General features: G+C 41.9%; 1 protein-coding gene across 1 annotated transcript; it reads right to left on the minus strand.

Moving 5' to 3' along the window:
• Positions 1-922: 922 nt before the first annotated feature.
• On the minus strand, positions 923-21,090 carry LOC146391811 (ribonuclease inhibitor-like; the record flags this gene model as incomplete). The annotated part of the gene is made up of 5 exons (XM_084922901.1): positions 923-3,325; positions 4,001-4,174; positions 11,788-11,964; positions 18,535-18,711; positions 20,870-21,090. Coding segments are annotated over 5 exons (768 nt in total), but the record flags the coding sequence as incomplete, so codon positions are not given.
• Between the last annotated feature and the right edge of the window lie 2,577 nt (positions 21,091-23,667).

Here is a 23,667-nt window from a genome sequence, read left to right on the forward strand (position 1 = left end):
AAGTTTGCTACTTCCCAGATTTCACCTACCGCGGGTTATTTTTAGAACGTAACTCCTGCGATAAATGAGGGACCGCTGTATTATTAATAGTAGAGTCTGGGGCATCTAATTGATTAACATCAACATTGATTATTGTGCACTATTATTTTTGTTCAACGACAGCAAAAAATATAAAACTCTCTCTCAGCTTGTCCGTTGCCAAAAATGAACACTTTTGTGTATGTTCACAAAATGCTGTAAAATGTATATTTATTAAAACATTTATCTACTTTTACCGACTTTAAACCGACACTTTAAATTAGCTCCAGTCCTTTTCATCAAAACCAAAATTTGATCTACATCCTGTTTTTTACACTTTAAATCCCAGTTAGGTTATATATTACCAGTAGCTTTTCAGATAAAACAGTAATAAAGTCCTAATCGTTTCATAAATCTTCATATTTTTTTCATATAAGCATCGGGGACAAGGCTGTCTTGCAATTGTTGAGGTCACTAGTGTGCGCCCTATTTCTTCCAGGATCACTCTTCATTTGTAGGTTTTAGTGGACTCCTACTACTGTGAAGTGGTTTTCATGGGACAGGGGCTTGTATTCCAAGATCTGGGAGATTGTAGAAATGAGCAGTGATGCCCTTCTTGCCATCTTTCCAGAAATTTAAGTGATCTGGAAGCTGTTAGTCTTACTTACAGCAGCAGCACTTTCTGCACCTGCAGAAACTCCAGGACACATTTACTAACAGTGTTTGTTGCTGTGTGTGCTGCAGCTGCAGCTTTGAATTTTTTTTGAGAGCTAATATTTTGGCTATGGTGTCTTGTTATGAAATGTACAAGAGTAAAAGTGTTAGCATGTGTGTCAAAGCTAAGTTTGACTGGGAAACTCAAAGCTCAATAACCTGTGTCAACAAAAATTCACTGCAGCCTGTGTAATATTTGATGCATCATAATTTATTCCAGTCTATCTTGCAAATACATGTTTGCGTTGCAGTGTCATGCACAAACACACGCAACTATTAGATCCTTAAGATCAAACCTGCGTCATTCTTTTGGTCCACTGCAGTGTAGCAGTCAAACAAGAAGAAGAAGAAGAAGTGAAGTGGCCCCAAATGGCCAGGATAGAGATCAGAGGGTTAATGCGTAAAATGTATAAAAATATTATTGATTACAGGATAATACATTAATGTTAATATCAACAATAAGCTTTTTACTCTGAAGTTATAACAATGCTGTTACATTTACACTTAAATTTTTACTATAAGTACGGAAACAAGTGAACATTTTATAATAAGTTTAACTGGAATTCTGTACACTGAAAAACAAACAACACATAAAAAACACAAACAAACAGCCAGTGCCTTCATCTGTCCATTAAATGTCAAACATCGCACTGACCCGTAGTCCCTGCTCGTCAGCACATGCTTTTAAAAAGAGCTCCATGTCCTCTGCAAACTGAAAAACAAAGAGGAAGAAGTCCCTCTACACAAAAACACTGCAGATGACAGGCCAGGCAAACATCTACTGACCTGTTTGAATGCCTCCTCATCGTCCACATATGTGGACATCACATTTTGGGTTATTTAGACCAAAATACTCAATTTTGCTCTACATGGGCCTGATATCCACTTACGAGGATGTTATACTGCCACTGTTCTATCAAAATTTTAAATGAAAATCCTCATTTGTGGCTCTCATTTTTCTTAAAAAAAAAAAAAAGGTAAAAAAAAAAATCTGGTAATTCTTTGTTTTTACATTCATTGGGCCCCAATCAGCCCAAATATCAAAGAGAAATTAAAAATCCATGTCGTGGAAGAGTTCGGGTCTTAGGAGGTTAAGGGAGTTTTCTTTACGATGGGAAAATGTTTTACTCTGTTTCTTTAAGTTCCCCAAGAAGAATGATAAATGTTTTTTATAATAAATTTGTAAATACTTTTAGCTAAATTTTTTATCCATAAATGTAAGTTTACTAATAAAACACCATATTTCTGTCATTTTTTAAGGATGTGGAATTGTACATACAATCAATATCAGACTCCACGAACAAAAAGGCTCTCAAAACAATATATATATGTGAATTTTTGCGTGTATTCATATAATTATTACTTTTTTCTTTTTACCCCTGGTTTTGTGTGTTCATGTTCTATTCATTTGTATACTTCATCTGTTCGTATGTTGTATATTCATTGTTTGTTAAATAAAGTTCTTTAAAAAAAGGAAAAAAAAGTCGATGATCCATGCAGGAACGTATCTCTGCCTACTGTGGAGGTCACGTGTTTCAGGTTAGTGTGGAGGTCCCAATATGGCGCCTCCCCAGCGGCTGCAGCCAGACCCTTCTCCCTCCTGCCTCCACTTTCCCTCATCCACCTGCTGCCTCTGTGGAAGCTCCGCCATAGCCACCACCAAACAACTGACTTATTTTTACACATCGACCAGCATCCGGCCAATCCACCACCTTTCATTGTTTATACCGTTACAAGAAAAATTAAAAAAAAAACACCATCAACCTTTTGTATCTTACACTGATACTTGTCATATTTGTATCTGCACCTAAAAGATAAAAATAAAAAAGTTTTCCATGCTAAAACACAGCTCCACCTCCTGCAGTTCTCCCTCTGAACCACTAGATGTCTCTGTTATCTAAATGAAGACGTGCAGCACAGCAACCACAGCAGCGCTCAGATCACACGTGTCCTGTTATTATGTATAAAAGCATGAAACAGGTGAGACAGGTGGGATCAATATTAATGTTGTGGAAATATATGAAAAAGCAACAGAAGAGTGAAAACATTTCCTGTTTCTAGAAAGATCTTTCAGCTCATAGCTGCTCACAGACTGTATTTACAAGTGACAAACTGCAACTCTACAGTACATCTACAGTATATATCAAATATATTCTGTATTCAAATCTATTGAGTGATGTTTGAAAGTCTTTCCAGGTGAGTTTGATCCAGGAGGGTCTGAAGCCAGAGTCAGACAGAGACTGTGCAGAGACTGTAGAAGGACAGAGCAGCAGCAGAGCAGTCCAGATACACTGATGATCCTCTGTCAGATCCAGAGGGACACACAGGGATGATGCTGGACTCTACATTGTGTCTGACAGTGGAGCTGTTCTCAGAGCAGTTCACTCTGCAGCACTGACAGTCATCTGCACTTCTTCTCATTCCTCTGTCAGTCACTGCTGGATGAAGCTCTCCTCTCCACCTCCCAGTAACATGGCCCAGTCAGAGCGTCTCTACACACAAGCTGCTGCTGCTTCAACCTCTCTGGATCATCAGGACACAGCTCCTCCTCTCTCAGCACACACACCGTCCTGTTTATTGCCATGGTTCCCACCTGCAGAGAGAAGAAGGAAGAGCAGAGGAGATAAACGAGTGTTTCCACAGACTCTTCATCAGCTGTCAGTCAGTGATGCAGCACATCCAGTATAAAGAGCAGCAGGGACTTCAGTGCTGGGACTGTACTAGGACTCATTGTTGCTTCACTTTTTCTAATCTTTGGATTTTTATTGAAGTTGATGAAAATGTTTTTCCCTCCTAGTTTGAGTTTGGACTTTCATTCATTAGAAGAACCTTGGTGTGTCCACTCTGAGCTCTGTAGGAACCCCAACAACAAGCCCAACAATCCAGATGGACGGTTCCAGCTGTTAACTGGAGGAATTCCATCCAAACATCTGCTCTCACTAAATTCTTCCTCACCTACAGACTGTGTTCTTCACTGCTTTAAACTTGGAAATGAATGCAGTCATTGGTCTGCGTGCTGCTTTGTTCAGAGAGCTGATTGGCTGTTGACAGCGTTTGATCAGAGCGTGTCAGCCGTTACCATGGTGACCATAAAGGTCAGAAACAGGAAGTGTTTGTGTCCAATCCTGAAGCCTGTCACCATTCTCCTCTCACAGCTTCACTGAGAACCTGCAGCTTTACAGGAAACACTGGATCTTTGTTTCATACTGACTGTGTTTAGTACAATACTGCTGACAGCACCACCCACTCACTCCATCACTCTACTGACCACAAATACTCCAGTCTGTAGACTGGACTCTGCTGAAGATCAGACAGCTGCTTCACATCTGGATCCTTCAGGTTGTTTCTGTACAGGTCCAGCTGTCTCAGATGGGAGGGGTTGGACTTCAGCGCTGCTGCCAGATAATCACAGCTGATCTTTGACAAATCACAGCCCCACAATCTGTATAAAGAATGAAAGATGTAAGTTTATTAGACAAAGTGTGACCTTGAAATCATTCAGTGTTTCATCATCTGTTCAGAGCTGAAGAAGGTTCAGAATGTAGAAGTTTAGAAAATGGAAACTCCAAACAGCTGAAGCCAACAGGAAGCAGCTTCAAACAGGAAACTGTGCAGAGTTTCAGACTATATGTCCTGATGCAGCCAGTTGGATTTTGGAGATTTGAATCTCTGTTCTGTGACTAAGTCCTTGAATCATTTCTTCCAGTTGGTCCAACAAGACAGACTAAGTGTTGGACATGTGTTGTGGCTCCATTAGGGGAGCTTCTAAATGTGATGTGATGGCCCCTCTGGGTCTGTCAGGTCACAGCACTGAAGAGAGCTCAAACTGGGCACACAGTTGTTCCAGTCTGGACCAAAGACTCTATACTGGGACTGAGGGACTGCTTTGACTGCACCCACTGGGACTTTTTAAAGGCTCGTGTTCTCACTTAGATCATCGATTTCTACTTACATTTCTTTCTGGGAAAAATGGGGATTACTTTGAAAACAGGAAGTATTTTCCCCAATAAGCAGCCCTGGATTAGTAAATCACTCCAACATGTTCTCAGGCAGAAGAAGCTGTCTTGTTATGAGGCAGAGAAGAAAAAGATTGAGGCACAGAAACTTGTTGAAAGAGAGATAAAGCAGCTAAAATCAGGTGTAAAAGTAAAGCAGAGGATGAGCTGAATAAAGGACACTCAAGGCTGGCTTGGAAAGGAATGAAGTCCATGGTGGGGATGCAGAACAAGGAGCAAAGATGAATGTGATGCTGAATCAGCAGAAGACTTGGACTCATTTGATTCCAGCTTTGATATCATTGATTTCAATGAAGAGCTTTGTGATTGTAGCAAAGGGCTGGTAGCTCTGAGAGTCCCACTGATGAGGTGTTTGTGTGGAAATCTCTTAGTGGGACCAAAGAGAGAAAAAGCCCTGGTCCTGATGCTGTGGGAGGGAAATGATTGAAGTGTGCTGTGAGGAACTGACTGGGAGATTTTCACACATTTTCCAGTCCTCCTTGGAACAACAGGAAGTTCCCAGCATATGGAAACAAAGGTTAAGTGTCCTATGGCACTCAGTGATGATGGTGCTGTGGCCCCACCACCTCCACCTCTTTGTAAAGGAACTAACTGTAATCTGAAGCTTCAAATGGAACTAAGACTTCCTCCACTAGGTGGCAGTGTCTGATGAGAAAGTGTTAGTGGAGCTGGCCTGGAGTCAGAAACAGGAAGATGCAGGATTTGGGCTGAAATGGGGAAAAGTGGTTCGCACTAGTGCCTTAAAGCAAGAAGGTTGTAGGTTGAAGCTTGTTGGCCTTTCTGTGGAGGTTGGATGTTCTCCCACAGTCCAATGAAATGCTGCTTAGGTTCATTGGTGCTTCTAAATTGGCTGTAGGTGTGGATGTGAGAGAGTGCTTCTCTGTCTCTCTCTGTTGGCCCTGTGATGGACTGCTCACCTGTGCAGGTGGACCACGCCTCTTGCCCTATGACAGCTAGGGCACAGGCTGCAGCCCTGTGAGCCTAAGCTGAATAAACAGTTAGCAAAAATGATCCATAGATGGCCTGAAATTCCCCAGTTAGCAGTTTGGTAGATAGCTATGACATGCTAATCCCATCCAGCAGCTGTATTCTACCTGTAAGCTGATCCCTGCTGAGCCAAAGCACTTTTTCATATACAAATTACAACCTTTAATAGAAACCTATTGGTCAGCATCTTATTAGCCTGCTGTTAGCTTCATTCCACAGAAAACTGAGAGAAACTAAGAGAGTTGATAAAGAATAAAGAGAAATGTGCTGATTTAAAGCCTTTGAAGTGCTTCAGATGATCTCTGTCCACTTCTGTCCACTCATTCATTCATGTAAGCTTTCTAATGCAGCTTTGATCTTCACAGCCTGCTTTATGAAACTCATTCTAACCCTGAATGTCAGAGTGTTCCTCCTTCTCTTTCCCATCATTCATGCTGGCAGTGGAGGAGATTTGGATGTTGGACTGTGTTTTGGATGATGTGTGTATGTTTGTGTTGGACTGCTGTCTGTAAAGCAAACGCACATTTTGCTTTGGATTTCAGTGTCAGACAGACTTTAAGGTGGAATGAAGAGTTTGAGAGTTTCACAGTGAATTATCCAGTGGAGGATTTTCTTCTTCTTTGAAGGTTTGAAATGTGAACATTGTTCTGCTGCAGTCAATGGACTAAACCAGAGAAGAAGAAAACAGACTTTACCATGAAGATCCTCAGTGTGGATCAGTATAATATCAGCCTGATGTCTGCAGTTTAGTGTCAGCACAACCTTCACATCATATTCATCTCAGCACAACTAAAACATGCTGACTGACCTCAGAGTTTCAAGTCCACATCCTGGACTCTCCAGGAAACCACACAGATGCTTCACTCCTGAATCCTGCAGCTTGTTGTTGTTACTCAGGTCCAGCTCCTTCAGATGGGAGGGGTTGGACTTCAGCGCTGCTGCCAGGTAATCACAGCTGATCTCTGACAAACCACAGCCCATCAATCTGTATAAAGAATGAAAGATGTAAGTTTATTAGACAAAGTGTGAGCTTGAAATCATTCAGTGTTTCATCATCTGTTCAGAGCTGAAGAAGGTTCAAAATGTAGAAGTTTAGAAAATGGAAACTCCAAACAGCTGAAGCCAACAGGAAGCAGCTTCAAACAAACACAACAAGAGAAAAAACTCTGAATGTTTCACATTAAAGTCGTACATTTATCATAAAAACAGGACAAAGACTTGAAAAAGTCGTGTTTTTTCCTTCCAGGAACCACAAGGCTTCACTTTTAAAGGTGAAGTGTGAAAGAAATGGACATATTTGAAGTCCAACATCTTTTTCCAGTCACATTATTAAAGCAGACAAACTACAAGCTCATTTTCATTCCAACAAGTCATCTTCTGACCTGGACTAACAACACTGGTCTCTATGTGCAGCTGGCTGTGAGACCAGTGCTCAGGGAGCGTCTACAAAGTGCAACACTGAAAGAACATCACACACTAATTTGCTTCCAGCACTTTCACACAAACATCTACTGTCATTATTGTCACCAAACTCTGTGGATCCTGTATTGCAAATTCAAACGGGATCAAATGGTCAGACAAAAGAGGGTTATGAGGAAATATGATGAAATGTTGTGTATTAGCTGCAAGTTATTGAATCATTTTCCTCAGAAACCAAACAAAATGATTGACAAACATGTTTTTACAAACTCAGTGTTGGACTTGGATCAGCAGGATAAGCTGATGTTTAAAGGCATTTGAGTGTCGCTGTATGAGAGTCCAGTTATTACTCAATATTTATGTCAGGGCTCTGTGTGCAGGCGGATGGAGAAGAGGATCCAAATGCGAGACTCTGAGACTGAATTGAAACTGAGAACCTTAGCTTTATTGCTGGTGATAAACGAAAACATGAACTGAACAATGACACTGAGAACTGAACACACAGGCATAATTCTGAGGGTACGACGCGACACCGAGCATGGGAAAACACAGGGCTTAAATACACAGGGTAGTAATGAGGGAATGGGCAACAGAAGGGAGACACAGCTGGGGGAGATCAGGGCTAACGAGACGGGGGAGCTAAGCTGCACACACTAACATAAGACAAAGACTTTCACAATAAGACAGGAAACAAGAATTACTAAACCAGATGCAGACATGACACTGAGAGACAGACTAGACACTGAACAGAAACTGCAATACACATGAGAACCCAAAACCTAAGAACTGATCCCTCACCAAGAATAACAGAAACAGATCCATAATGATAATAATAAACAAATCACCAGAACATCAGAAAACAATCCATAATGCAAAAATAAACCAAAACATAATAAACTCAAAACACTGGGCCCAACGGACCCAGAACCGTGACAATTTATGGATGATGTTCTCTCAGTGTTGCACTTTGTAGACGCTCCCTGAGCCTCACAGCCAGCTGCACATGGACCAGCTGACATTACCCAGCATTAGAGGCGGGTGTAAAAAAATGGATTTTCCTATTTAAATGGTTTTAATTTGAATAAAGCGATGTTGATTCATTCAATCATGAATCGATTTTTAATATAAATGTATTTTGCCAGAATCTCAGGTTAAAGCTCCCAAAAGTATTTCAACAACAACCAAACAGATAAAACAGTAAATGAGAGCAGCTAAACACACAAAGATGGAAACACAGAGCGTGGATCGTTCACTCGACGGCACGTACACGGACACGCCGTCGGGGCTGAAAGTGGACAGCTCACAGATCCTGAAGCTGCAGGTTTCATCTGTCTCCAACCAAAACTGACTGAACCAGCAGCAAAAGAAGATCCAAACTACGCTTTACGTTTGATGAACATCGTCATGAATTCTCTCTGACTTTGACGTTTACTTCCTGCACAGCTCTCTCTCTCTCAGTGTACTTCAAGAACAGTTTACCTTCAAAAATCTGTTTTCTGCATTATTCACTGCTTATTACGCACCAGTCTGCTGTTGTGTTCACTGCTGTCGGCCTCCGAAAACAAAGCCTCATTTCTGCTGTTCAATACTGAAGGAATTTAAACCTTTTAAAATGATGACAGATTACAAACTCTCAGCTGTGTCTGTAATCAAACCTCTGTAACTTTGCTTCACTTCAGCAGCATCAGGTCATGTTCACATGTTGATTCATGGTTTGCTTCAGTTTTTGATCGACTGCAGAATATTTTGAAGGTTATCTGCTATAAAAAGCCAGAACAGGAAAATCTGCTTCATGTGTTTCTGTTTGATCCTCAGTGACTTTGACACAAAGGCCTCTGCTGTGATGATCACACCTCTGATCAAGTCTCACAGTGTCAGCTTTGTTTTTATACATATGGATATGTGCTGATAAATGATCAGAATTATAATATTTCCCACTGTCTGCTGTGTGCCGTGACCTTTGACCTGCTAAAGACAGTCAGCTGTGGATTATTCATTGTTGTGTCTGATACTTAGAACTGTGAGGAAGAACACTACACAGTTAATCAGGGTCCCCTCTCTCTGAATCAGGAAAGGTGGGCAGGCCGCGTGTGGGCCGCGGGCCATACGTTGAGTATCACTGTTTGAAATGTGAACATTGTTCTGCTGCAGTCAATGGACTAAACCAGAGAAGAAGAAAACAGACTTTACCATGAAGATCCTCAGTGTGGATCAGTATAATATCAGCCTGATGTCTGCAGTTTAGTGTCAGCACAACTTTCACATCATATTCATCTCAGCACAACTAAAACATGCTGACTGACCTCAGAGTTTCAAGTTCACATCCTGGACTCTCCAGGAAACCACACAGATGCTTCACTCCTGAATCCTGCAGGTTGTTGTTGTCGCTCAGGTCCAGCTCTCTCAGATGGGAGGGGTTGGACTTCAGCGCTGCTGCCAGATAATCACAGCTGATCTTTGACAAACCACATTCGATCAATCTGTATAAAGAATGAAAGATGTAAGTTTATTAGACAAAGTGTGAGCTTGAAATCATTCAGTGTTTCATCATCTGTTCAGAGCTGAAGAAGGTTCAGAATGTAGAAGTTTAGAAAATGGAAACTCCAAACAGCTGAAGCCAACAGGAAGCAGCTTCAAACAAACACAAGAGAAAAAACTCTGAATGTTTCACATTAAAGTCGTACATTTATCATAAAAACAGGACAAAGACTTGAAAAAGTCGTGTTTTTCCTTCCAGGAACCACAAGGCTTCACTTTTAAAGGTGAAGTGTGAAAGAAATGGACATATTTGAAGTCCAACACCTTTTTCCAGTCACATTATTAAAGCAGAAAAACTACAAGCTCATTTTCATTCCAACAAGTCATCTTCTGACCTGGACTAACAACACTGGTCTCTATGTGCAGCTGGCTGTGAGACCAGTGCTCAGGGACCGTCTACAAAGTGCAACACTGAAAGAACATTACACACTAATTTGCTTCCAGCACTTTCACACAAACATCTACTGTCATTATTGTCACCAAACTCTGTGGATCCTTTATTGCAAATTCAAATGGGATCAAATGGTCAGACAAAAGAGGGTTATGAGGAAATATGATGAAATGTTGTGTATTAGCAACAAGTTATTGAATCATTTTCCTCAGAAACCAAACAAAATGATTGACAAACATGTTTTTACAAACTCAGTGTTGGACTTGGATCAGCAGGATAAGCTGATGTTTAAAGGCATTTGAGTCTCGCTGTATGAGAGTCCAGTTATTACTCAATATTTATGGATGATGTTCTCTCAGTGTTGCACTTTGTAGATGCTCCCTGAGCCTCACAGCCAGCTGCACATGGACCAGCTGACATCACCCAGCATTAGAGGCGGGTGTAAAAAAATGGATTTTCCTATTTAAATGGTTTTAATTTGACTAAAGCGATGTTGATTCATTCAATCCTGAATCGATGTTTAATATAAATGTGTTTTGCCAGAATCTCAGGTTAAAGCTCCCAAAAGTATTTCAACAACAACCAAACAGATAAAACAGTAAATGAGAGCAGCTAAACACACAAAGATGGAAACACAGAGCGTGGATCGTTCACTCGACGGCACGTACACGGACACGCCGTCGGGGCTGAAAGTGGACAGCTCACAGATCCTGAAGCTGCAGGTTTCATCTGTCTCCAACCAAAACTGACTAAACCAGCAGCAAAAGAAGATCCAAACTACGCTTTACGTTTGATGAACATCGTCATGAATTCTCTCTGACTTTGACGTTTACTTCCTGCACAGCTCTCTCTCTCTCAGTGTACTTCAAGAACAGTTTACCTTCAAAAATCTGTTTCCTGCATTATTCACTGCTTATTACGCACCAGTCTGCTGTTGTGTTCACTGCTGTCGGCCTCCGAAAACAAAGCCTCATTTCTGCTGTTCAATACTGAAGAAATTTAAACCTTTTAAAATGATGACAGATTACGAACTCTCAGCTGTGTCTGTAATCAAACCTCTGTAACTTTGCTTCACTTCAGCAGCATCAGGTCATGTTCACATGTTGATTCATGGTTTGCTTCAGTTTTTGATCGACTGCAGAATATTTTGAAGGTTATCTGCTATAAAAAGCCAGAACAGGAAAATCTGCTTCATGTGTTTCTGTTTGATCCTCAGTGACTTCGACACAAAGGCCTCTGCTGTGATGATCACACCTCTGATCAAGTCTCACAGTGTCAGCTTTGTTTTTATACATATGGATATGTGCTGATAAATGATCAGAATTATAATATTTCCCACTGCCTGCTGTGTGCCGTGACCTTTGACCTGCTAAAGACAGTCAGCTGTGGATTATTCATTGTTGTGTCTGATACTTAGAACTGTGAGGAAGAACACTACACAGTTAATCAGGGTCCCCTCTCTCTGAATCAGTAAAGGTGGGCAGGCCGCGTGTGGGCCGCGGGCCATACGTTGAGTATCACTGTTTGAAATGTGAACATTGTTCTGCTGCAGTCAATGGACTAAACCAGAGAAGAAGAAAACAGACTTTACCATGAAGATCCTCAGTGTGGATCAGTATAATATCAGCCTGATGTCTGCAGTTTAGTGTCAGCACAACTTTCACATCATATTCATCTCAGCACAACTAAAACATGCTGACTGACCTCAGAGTTTCAAGTCCACATCCTGGACTCTCCAGGAAACCACACAGATGCTTCACTCCTGAATCCTGCAGCTTGTTGTTGTTACTCAGGTCCATCTCTCTCAGATGGGAGGGGTTGGACTTCAGTGCTGCTGCCAGATAATCACAGCTGATCTCTGACAAACCACAGCCCCTCAATCTGTATAAAGAATGAAAGATGTAAGTTTATTAGACAAAGTGTGAGCTTGAAATCATTCAGTGTTTCATCATCTGTTCAGAGCTGAAGAAGGTTCAGAATGTAGAAGTTTAGAAAATGGAAACTCCAAACAGCTGAAGCCAACAGGAAGCAGCTTCAAACAAACACAACAAGAGAAAAAACTCTGAATGTTTCACATTAAAGTCGTACATTTATCATAAAAACAGGAAAAAGTCTTGAAAAAGTCGTGTTTTTCCTTCCAGGAACCACAAGGCTTCACTTTTAAAGGTGAAGTGTGAAAGAAATGGAGATATTTGAAGTCCAACACCTTTTTCCAGTCACATTATTAAAGCAGACAAACTACAAGCTCATTTTCATTCCAACAAGTCATCTTCTGACCTGGACTAACAACACTGGTCTCTATGTGCAGCTGGCTGTGAGACCAGTGCTCAGGGACCGTCTACAAAGTGCAACACTGAAAGAACATCACACACTAATTTGCTTCCAGCACTTTCACACAAACATCTACTGTCATTATTGTCACCAAACTCTGTGGATCCTTTATTGCAAATTCAAATGGGATCAAATGGTCAGACAAAAGAGGGTTATGAGGAAATATGATGAAATGTTGTGTATTAGCAACAAGTTATTGAATCATTTTCCTCAGAAACCAAACAAAATGATTGACAAACATGTTTTTACAAACTCAGTGTTGGACTTGGATCAGCAGGATAAGCTGATGTTTAAAGGCATTTGAGTCTCGCTGTATGAGAGTCCAGTTATTACTCAATATTTATGGATGATGTTCTTTCAGTGTTGCACTTTGTAGACGCTCCCTGAGCCTCACAGCCAGCTGCACATGGACCAGCTGACATTACCCAGCATTAGAGGCGGGTGTAAAAAAATGGATTTTCCTATTTAAATGGTTTTCATTTGAATAAAGCGATGTTGATTCATTCAATCCTGAATCGATTTTTAATATAAATGTATTTTGCCAGAATCTCAGGTTAAAGCTCCCAAAAGTATTTCAACAACAACCAAACAGATAAAACAGTAAATGAGAGCAGCTAAACACACAAAGATGGAAACACAGAGCGTGGATCGTTCACTCGACGGCACGTACACGGACACGCCGTCGGGGCTGAAAGTGGACAGCTCACAGATCCTGAAGCTGCAGGTTTCATCTGTCTCCAACCAAAACTGACTGAACCAGCAGCAAAAGAAGATCCAAACTACGCTTTACGTTTGATGAACATCGTCATGAATTCTCTCTGACTTTGACGTTTACTTCCTGCACAGCTCTCTCTCTCTCAGTGTACTTCAAGAACAGTTTACCTTCAAAAATCTGTTTTCTGCATTATTCACTGCTTATTACGCACCAGTCTGCTGTTGTGTTCACTGCTGTTGGCCTCCGAAAACAAAGTCTCATTTCTGCTGTTCCATACTGAAGAAATCTAAACCTTTTAAAATGATGACAGATTACAAACTCTCAGCTGTGTCTGTAATCAAACCTCTGTAACTTTGCTTCACTTCAGCAGCATCAGGTCATGTTCACATGTTGATTCATGGTTTGCTTCAGTTTTTGATCGACTGCAGAATATTTTGAAGGTTATCTGCTATAAAAAGCCAGAACAGGAAAATCTGCTTCATGTGTTTCTGTTTGATCCTCAGTGACTTTGACACAAAGGCCTCTGCTGTGATGATCACACCTCTGATCAAGTCTCACAGTGTCAGCTTTGTTTTTATACATATGGATATGTGCTGATAAATGATCAGAATTATAATATTTCCCACTGTCTGCTGTGTGCCGTGACCTTTGACCTGCTAAAGACAGTCAGCTGTGGATTATTCATTGTTGTGTCTGATACTTAGAACTGTGAGGAAGAACACTACACAGTTAATCAGGGTCCCCTCTCTCTGAATCAGGATAGGTGGGCAGGCCGCGTGTGGGCCGCGGGCCATACGTTGAGTATCACTGTTTGAAATGTGAACATTGTTCTGCTGCAGTCAATGGACTAAACCAGAGAAGAAGAAAACAGACTTTACCATGAAGATCCTCAGTGTGGATCAGTATAATATCAGCCTGATGTCTGCAGTTTAGTGTCAGCACAACTTTCACATCATATTCATCACAGCACAACTAAAACATGCTGACTGACCTCAGAGTTTCAAGTCCACATCCTGGACTCTCAAGGAAACCACACAGATGCTTCACTCCTGAATCCTGCAGGTTGTAGTTGTTACTCAGGTCCAGCTCTCTCAGATGGGAGGGGTTGGACTTCAGCGCTGCTGCCAGATAATCACAGCTGATCTTTGACAAACCACAGCTCCACAATCTGTATAAAGAATGAAAGATGTAAGTTTATTAGACAAAGTGTGAGCTTGAAATCATTCAGTGTTTCATCATCTGTTCAGAGCTGAAGAAGGTTCAGAATGTAGAAGTTTAGAAAATGGAAACTCCAAACAGCTGAAGCCAACAGGAAGCAGCTTCAAACAAACACAACAAGAGAAAAAACTCTGAATGTTTCACATTAAAGTCGTACATTTATCATAAAAGCAGGACAAAGACTTGAAAAAGTCGTGTTTTTCCTTCCAGGAACCACAAGGCTTCACTTTTAAAGGTGAAGTGTGAAAGAAATGGAGATATTTGAAGTCCAACACCTTTTTCCAGTCACATTATTAAAGCAGACAAACTACAAGCTCATTTTCATTCCAACAAGTCATCTTCTGACCTGGACTAACAACACTGGTCTCTATGTGCAGCTGGCTGTGAGACCAGTGCTCAGGGACCGTCTACAAAGTGCAACACTGAAAGAACATCACACACTAATTTGCTTCCAGCACTTTCACACAAACATCTACTGTCATTATTGTCACCAAACTCTGTGGATCCTTTATTGCAAATTCAAATGGGATCAAATGGTCAGACAAAAGAGGGTTATGAGGAAATATGATGAAATGTTGTGTATTAGCAACAAGTTATTGAATCATTTTCCTCAGAAACCAAACAAAATGATTGACAAACATGTTTTTATCTGTTATCTGTCTGTCACCACTGAGAACCTAAATAATCCACAGCATATCTGGAAAATCACTGAGTCTCTTTCAGTGAGTAAAAGCTCCCACACTCTACCCACCTACATTTTTAAGGATTCTGTTCCTGTTTATGATAGGAAGGAGATGATGAATTGCTTTAACAAGCACTTTATATCTTCTGGCTCTTTGTTTGACTCTCTGAACAGAGTCTCTGTAAAATCCGTCACAGACCTTCCGGTGTACACTGGTCAGCCATTTAACTTTGTTCCTTTCTCTGTGCAGGAGGTCTGTAAAGCTCTTAAACTGTTAGATCCTAGAAAATCTCCAGGGCCAGACTTACTAGATCCTTACTTCTTGAAACTGGCAGCTGATTTTGTGGCAGAGCCTCTCACAACACTTTTCAACCTCACAGTGGATACAAATAAATTTCCCTCAGTATGGAAATCAGCTTTTGTTGTTCCTCTATTAAAAGGGGGCGACCCAGCAGTGTTAACTAATTACAGACCAATATCTAATCTATCTGTGCTGGCCAGAGTTCTTGAATCTCTTGTGTGCGAGCAGTTAAAGGAGTTTTTACACACCAATGCCATTTTATCTGAATATCAATCAGGCTTTAGGAAGAATCACAGTACTATCACAGCTGCAATTAGAGTGGTAAATGATATTACTATTGCACTTGATAAAAAACAACACTGTGCATCCCTTTTTTTTGATTTGTCAAAAGCATTTGACACTGTTGATCATTGTATTTTAAAACTTACACTCTTCCAGTCAGGACTCTCTGAGAGAGCAGTGGATGGTTCTCAAACTATCTCAGTAACAGGACTCAGTGCATTAAATCTGACGGTCTATGTTCTGACTTTGTTACAGTGCACAACGGAGTGCCACAGGGCTCTGTATTAGGTCCCCTTCTATTTATCATTTACGTAAACAATCTTAGTCTAAATGTGCCAGATGCAAACTTGCACTTCTATGCTGATGATGCAGTTATTTACAGCTGTGGCTCAACTCTTGTCCAAGCCATTGACTCCTTGCAGAAAGCCTTTTCTGCTGTCCAGCACTCATTACTTCAGCTTAAACTTGTTCTCAACGCAGACAAAACAAAGCTCATGCTGTTTTCTAAATCAAGGAATTTGGCCCAAACAATCCCATCAGTAACCACTCTTGAAGGTAATAAAATAGAGTTGGTTCACACCTATAAATATCTGGGAATCTTAATTGATGACTCGCTCACCTTCAAACCACATGTAGAGAATCTTGTAAAAAATCTGAAGTTAAAACTGAGATTTTATTTTCAGAATAAGTTGTGTTTCTCTTTTAATTCAAAGCAGCGGCTTGTTGCTGCAACATTTTTGCCTGTGCTGGATTATGGTGATATTCTATATATGAATGCTTCTGCTCAATGTCTTCGAATGGTTGATATTGTGTATCGTGCTTCTCTGAGGTTCATCACTAACCGTAAATTTCAGACTCACCACTGTGAGTTATACTCTCAGGTAGGATGGCCTGATTTGGTAAGTCGGAGGAACTCTCATTTATACAGTTTTATATATAAGGCGATACTTGGGTTGCTGCCTTCCTATATATGTTCCCTGCTAGCAATGAAACACGCTGGTCGGTATTCTCTTCGTCCGCATGGTTACTTGTTGCTTTCTGTTCCATTTGCCCGAACTGAACTTGGTAAAAGAGCTTTTGTCCATTTAGCCCCCTCGGCTTGGAACAAACTGCAGAAGGAATGGAAAATGACTGAATTCATTTCATTAAGTGCTTTTAAATCTAAACTATGAATCCTTGAGGCCAAGTCCATAACGTGCAACTGTTTCAATTAGATTGATTGTCATTTTAACTGACCTTTTATTTTTATTTGAAATTTATTGAATTTTATTTTATTTGTATTCTTTCACTTATTGTTGCATGTGTGTTGTTGCTGCCTGTGTTTGATTGAGTAATTTCTGTAACTGTGAGACACTTGCTGCTGCCTATCTTGGCCAGGTCTCCCTTGAAGAAGAGGTTTTTAATCTCAATGGGATCTTCCTGGTTAAATAAAGGTTTACTAAAAAGAAATAAAAAATTTTTTTACAATCTCAGTGTTGGACTTGGATCAGCAGGATAAGCTGATGTTTAAAGGCATTTGAGTCTCGCTGTATGAGAGTCCAGTTATTACTCAATATTTATGGATGATGTTCTTTCAGTGTTGCACTTTGTAGATGCTCCCTGAGCCTCACAGCCAGCTGCACATGGACCAGCTGACATTACCCAGCATTAGAGGCGGCTGTAAAAAAATGGATTTTCCTATTTAAATGGTTTTCATTTGAATAAAGCGATGTTGATTCATTCAATCCTGAATCGATGTTTAATATAAATGTATTTTGCCAGAATCTCAGGTTAAAGCTCCCAAAAGTATTTCAACAACAACCAAACACATAAAACAGTAAATGAGAGCAGCTAAACACACAAAGATGGAAACACAGAGCGTGGATCGTTCACTCGACGGCACGTACACGGACACGCCGTCGGGGCTGAAAGTGGACAGCTCACAGATCCTGAAGCTGCAGGTTTCATCTGTCTCCAACCAAAACTGACTGAACCAGCAGCAAAAGAAGATCCAAACTACGCTTTACGTTTGATGAACATCGTCATGAATTCTCTCTGACTTTGACGTTTACTTCCTGCACAGCTCTCTCTCTCTCAGTGTACTTCAAGAACAGTTTACCTTCAAAAATCTGTTTCCTGCATTATTCACTGCTTATTACGCACCAGTCTGCTGTTGTGTTCACTGCTGTCGGCCTACGAAAACAAAGCCTCATTTCTGCTGTTCAATACTGAAGAAATTTAAACCTTTTAAAATGATGACAGATTACAAACTCTCAGCTGTGTCTGTAATCAAACCTCTGTAGCTTTTCTTCACTTCAGCAGCATCAGGTCATGTTCACATGTTGATTCATGGTTTGCTTCAGTTTTTGATCGACTGCAGAATATTTTGAAGGTTATCTGCTATAAAAAGCCAGAACAGGAAAATCTGCTTCATGTGTTTCTGTTTGATCCTCACTGACTTTGACACAAAGGCCTCTGCTGTGATGATCACACCTCTGATCAAGTCTCACAGTGTCAGCTTTGTTTTTATACATATGGATATGTGCTGATAAATGATCAGAATTATAATATTTCCCACTGTCTGCTGTGTGCCGTGACCTTTGACCTGCTAAAGACAGTCAGCTGTGGATTATTCATTGTTGTGTCTGATACTTAGAACTGTGAGGAAGAACACTACACAGTTAATCAGGGTCCCCTCTCTCTGAATCAGGAAAGGTGGGCAGGCCGCGTGTGGGCCGCGGGCCATACGTTGAGTCTCACTGTTTGAAATGTGAACATTGTTCTGCTGCAGTCAATGGACTAAACCAGAGAAGAAGAAAACAGACTTTACCATGAAGATCCTCAGTGTGGATCAGTATAATATCAGCCTGATGTCTGCAGTTTAGTGTCAGCACAACTTTCACATCATATTCATCTCAGCACAACTAAAACATGCTGACTGACCTCAGAGTTTCAAGTCCACATCCTGGACTCTCCAGGAAACCACACAGATGCTTCACTCCTGAATCCTGCAGGTTGTTGTTGTCGCTCAGGTCCAGCTCTCTCAGATGGGAGGGGTTGGACTTCAGTGCTGCTGCCAGATAATCACAGCTGATCTCTGACAAACCACAGTCGATCAATCTGTATAAAGAATGAAAGATGTAAGTTTATTAGACAAAGTGTGAGCTTGAAATCATTCAGTGTTTCATCATCTGTTTAGAGCTGAAGAAGGTTCAGAATGTAGAAGTTTAGAAAATGGAAACTCCAAACAGCTGAAGCCAACAGGAAGCAGCTTCAAACAAACACAACAAGAGAAAAAACTCTGAATGTTTCACATTAAAGTCGTACATTTATCATAAAAACAGGACAAAGACTTGAAAAAGTCGTGTTTTTCCTTCCAGGAACCACAAGGCTTCACTTTTAAAGGTGAAGTGTGAAAGAAATGGACATATTTGAAGTCCAACACCTTTTTCCAGTCACATTATTAAAGCAGACAAACTACAAGCTCATTTTCATTCCAACAAGTCATCTTCTGACCTGGACTAACAACACTGGTCTCTATGTGCAGCTGACTGTGAGACCAGTGCTCAGGGAGCGTCTACAAAGTGCAACACTGAAAGAACATTACACACTAATTTGCTTCCAGCACTTTCACACAAACATCTACTGTCATTATTGTCACCAAACTCTGTGGATCCTTTATTGCAAATTCAAATGGGATCAAATGGTCAGACAAAGGAGGGTTATGAGGAAATATGATGAAATGTTGTGTATTAGCAGCAAGTTATTGAATCATTTTCCTCAGAAACCAAACAAAATGATTGACAAGCATGTTTTTACAAACTCAGTGTTGGACTTGGATCAGCAGGATAAGCTGATGTTTAAAGGCATTTGAGTCTCGCTGTATGAGAGTCCAGTTATTACTCAATATTTATGGATGATGTTCTTTCAGTGTTGCACTTTGTAGACGCTCCCTAAGCCTCACAGCCAGCTTCACATGGACCAGCTGACATTACCCAGCATTAGAGGCGGGTGTAAAAAAATTGATTTTCCTATTTAAATGGTTTTCATTTGAATAAAGCGATGTTGATTCATTCAATCCTGAATCGATGTTTAATATAAATGTATTTTGCCAGAATTTCAGGTTAAAGCTCCCAAAAGTATTTCAAATACAACAAAACACATAAAACAGTAAATGAGAGCAGCTAAACACACAAAGATGGAAACACAGAGCGTGGATCGTTCACTCGACGGCACGTGCACGGACACGCCGTCGGGGCTGAAAGTGGACAGCTCACAGATCCTGAAGCTGCAGGTTTCATCTGTCTCCAACCAAAACTGACTGAACCAGCAGCAAAAGAAGATCCAAACTACGCTTTACGTTTGATGAACATCGTCATGAATTCTCTCTGACTTTGACGTTTACTTCCTGCACAGCTCTCTCTCTCTCTCAGTGTACTTCAAGAACAGTTTACCTTCAAAAATCTGTTTTCTGTATTATTCACTGCTTATTACGCACCAGTCTGCTGTTGTGTTCACTGCTGTCGGCCTACGAAAACAAAGCCTCATTTCTGCTGTTCAATACTGAAGAAATTGAAACCTTTTAAAATGATGACAGATTACAAACTCTCAGCTGTGTCTGTAATCAAACCTCTGTAACTTTGCTTCACTTCAGCAGCATCAGCTCATGTTCACATGTTGATTCATGGTTTGCTTCAGTTTTTGATCGACTGCAGAATATTTTGAAGGTTATCTGCTATAAAAAGCCAGAACAGGAAAATCTGCTTCATGTGTTTCTGTTTGATCCTCAGTGACTTTGACACAAAGGCCTCTGCTGTGATGATCACACCTCTGATCAAGTCTCACAGTGTCAGCTTTGTTTTTATACATATGGATATGTGCTGATAAATGATCAGAATTATAATATTTCCCACTGTCTGCTGTGTGCCGTGACCTTTGACCTGCTAAAGACAGTCAGCTGTGGATTATTCATTGTTGTGTCTGATACTTAGAACTGTGAGGAAGAACGCTACACAGTTAATCAGGGTCCCCTCTCTCTGAATCAGGAAAGGTGGGCAGGCCGCGTGTGGGCCGCGGGCCATACGTTGAGTCTCACTGTTTGAAATGTGAACATTGTTCTGCTGCAGTCAATGGACTAAACCAGAGAAGAAGAAAACAGACTTTACCATGAAGATCCTCAGTGTGGATCAGTATAATATCAGCCTGATGTCTGCAGTTTAGTGTCAGCACAACTTTCACATCATATTCATCTCAGCACAACTAAAACATGCTGACTGACCTCAGAGTTTCAAGTCCACATCCTGGACTCTCCAGGAAACCACACAGATGCTTCACTCCTGAATCCTGCAGCTTGTTGTTGTTAGTTGAAGACCAGGAGTCACTACTCAGGTCCAGCTCTCTCAGATGGGAGGGGTTGGACTTCAGTGCTGCTGCCAGATAATCACAGCTGATCTCTGACAAACCACAGTCCCTCAATCTGTATAAAGAATGAAAGATGTAAGTTTATTAGACAAAGTGTGAGCTTGAAATCATTCAGTGTTTCATCATCTGTTCAGAGCTGAAGAAGGTTCAGAATGTAGAAGTTTAGAAAATGGAAACTCCAAACAGCTGAAGCCAACAGGAAGCAGCTTCAAACAAACACAACAAGAGAAAAAACTCTGAATGTTTCACATTAAAGTCGTACATTTATCATAAAAACAGGACAAAGACTTGAAAAAGTCGTGTTTTTCCTTCCAGGAACCACAAGGCTTCACTTTTAAAGGTGAAGTGTGAAAGAATTCAATTCAATTCAATTTCATTTATATAGCGCCAAATCACAACAAAAGTCGCTTCAAGGCGCTTCATAGATACAGAGAAAAACCCAACAATCATATGACCCCCTATAAGCAGCACTTTGGCGACAGTGGGAAGGAAAAACTCCCTTTTAACAGGAAGAAACCTCCGGCAGAACCAGGCTCAGGGAGGGGCGGGGCCATCTGCTGTGATTGGTTGGGGTGAGAGAAGGAAGACAGGATAAAGACATGCTGTGGAAGAGAGACAGAGGTTAATAACAGATATGATTCAATGCAGAGAGGTCTATTAACACATAGTGAGTGAGAAAGGTGACCGGAAAGGAAAAACTCAATGCATCATGGGAATGCCCGGCAGCCTACTTCTATTGCAGCATAACTAAGGGAGGATTCAGGGTCACCTGGTCCAGCCCTAACTATATGCTTTAGCAAAAAGGAAAGTTTGAAGCCTAATCTGTCATGGTCCGTGGTCCTGTGTGTGGAATGTGTGATGCGCGGGTAGCCACACCCCCAGACTGCGCCATCACCGGCACACCTGCTCTCCATCGGGGTGATTACCTGAAGAGCTACTTAACCCGGCGCTGACGGATGCACCACGCCAGTCCGTTAATCACCTCTCTGTGGTAACTAGAGTCCCGCGAAAGCGTTGCATTACTATCTTGTTGGAGCTGCGTTAAATCTGCCTACTTGTGTCTAGGTTTCGATCCGGCGTTCAGCGTCTGCCACCTGCCTGTCCTCCTGCTCAATTGGATCACCCGGTGCATCATCTGGCCCATCCACTACCTCCACGGATTTCCTTCTCACGGCCTTCCCTCCCGAGCTCCCACGGTCCCGCTCTAATCGTAAGCCAACTGGTCTAACTCAGTTTTGATGTGTTTCCTCCGCTTCCCGGCTCCCTAGTAATCTTCTCCCCTTTCTGTTGCAGCCTCCCATGGTCCCGATTCCCGCTTCCTCGCGTCATTGTTTCCCCGGGTTTTTTAGTTCCTCGTTTTGCTCCTTTGGTTTTCCCGGGTCGCCTTTTGTTGTTATAATAAAGTGTCATTTTCTGCTAGCGCTTGAGTCTGCGTTTGGATCCTTTTGTGCACGTCCGCCGCGGCACATGACAGTACGGACTGGCCAGAATGGATCCAGCAGACCCAATACGCTCAGCTATTAATAAGCAGGGTGCCATGCTCGGCCGACACGATCAGTTACTTCAATCGCTTCAGGATCAGTGTCAAGAGCTTAGCGAGACACAGGGAGAGATGTGCGCTAAACAACCCGACACGGCATACCGTTGTGTGACGTCTCCGCCGCCGGAATCCTTTCACGGCGAATTGGACCAGTGTGGGGGGTTCCTTTTTCAGTGTACCCTTTTCTTCGCTCGCCGCTCACGTTCCCCACTGATGCAGCCAAAATTTCCCACTTTGTGGGACTGCTGAGGGGAAGAGCGTTGGCGTGGGCTGAAGCCTATTTATCTTCCAACCCGATACATAGTTGCGACTTCGATGACTTCCTCGAAGAATTCAAAGCAACTTTCTCTCCTCCGGTTTCCGAGGATGATGCTGCTCAAAAGCTATTGGCGCTCCGCCAAGGCCGGCGTAGTGTTGCGGAGTATTTGGTGGAGTTTCGCACCGTGGCAGCCGCCGTTGGCTGGCCCGATTCGGCCCTAAGGGGAATTTTTTTACGCTCCCTGAATGAACAAATGAAGGATCAGCTCGCGTTTCACGAAGCAGCTAAATCATTCGAGGATCTGGTGTCACTCGCCCGTAAAATTGATAAGCGTCTGCGGGAGAGAGAGGCCGAAACCCGTGTTGCACCCGGAGTTTCGCATGTCACCATCCCTGCCCCCGTTTAGTTCTCCAGCGGCGTGCGCTCGCTCACCGTCACCTCCTCCGCCAGAGCCGATGCAGATCGGACGCTCTCGGCTCTCGCCGGAGGAGAGGGAACGCCGTTTTCGGGCCGGGGACTGCTTATACTGTGGGAAGCCGGGACACCGCATCGCCAGCTGCAAGGTTCGCCCAAATGAACCAGCTCACCGGTAGGTTCGGGGATACGGGTGGGCAGCACATTAAATTCTATCAGACCCCGATTAGTTTTGTCCGTTGCCATAGTGACTAACAAAAGGACTGTTACATGCAGCGCATTAGTGGATTCAGGGGCGGAGCAGAATCTTATGGATGAGAAGCTGGCTAAAGAGCTAGAATTACCACTCACTCCGTTAGAACCTCCCATTCCCGCTTCTGCTCTGAATAATCAAGTGTTTGCTTTTATCACCCATCAGACTGCGCCTGTAAAATTAGTCACT

This window comes from Perissodus microlepis, chromosome 3 (assembly GCF_051167445.1).
Source record: "Perissodus microlepis isolate ML-2025 ecotype Zambia chromosome 3, ASM5116744v1, whole genome shotgun sequence".
Lineage (NCBI taxonomy): Eukaryota > Metazoa > Chordata > Actinopteri > Cichliformes > Cichlidae > Perissodus > Perissodus microlepis.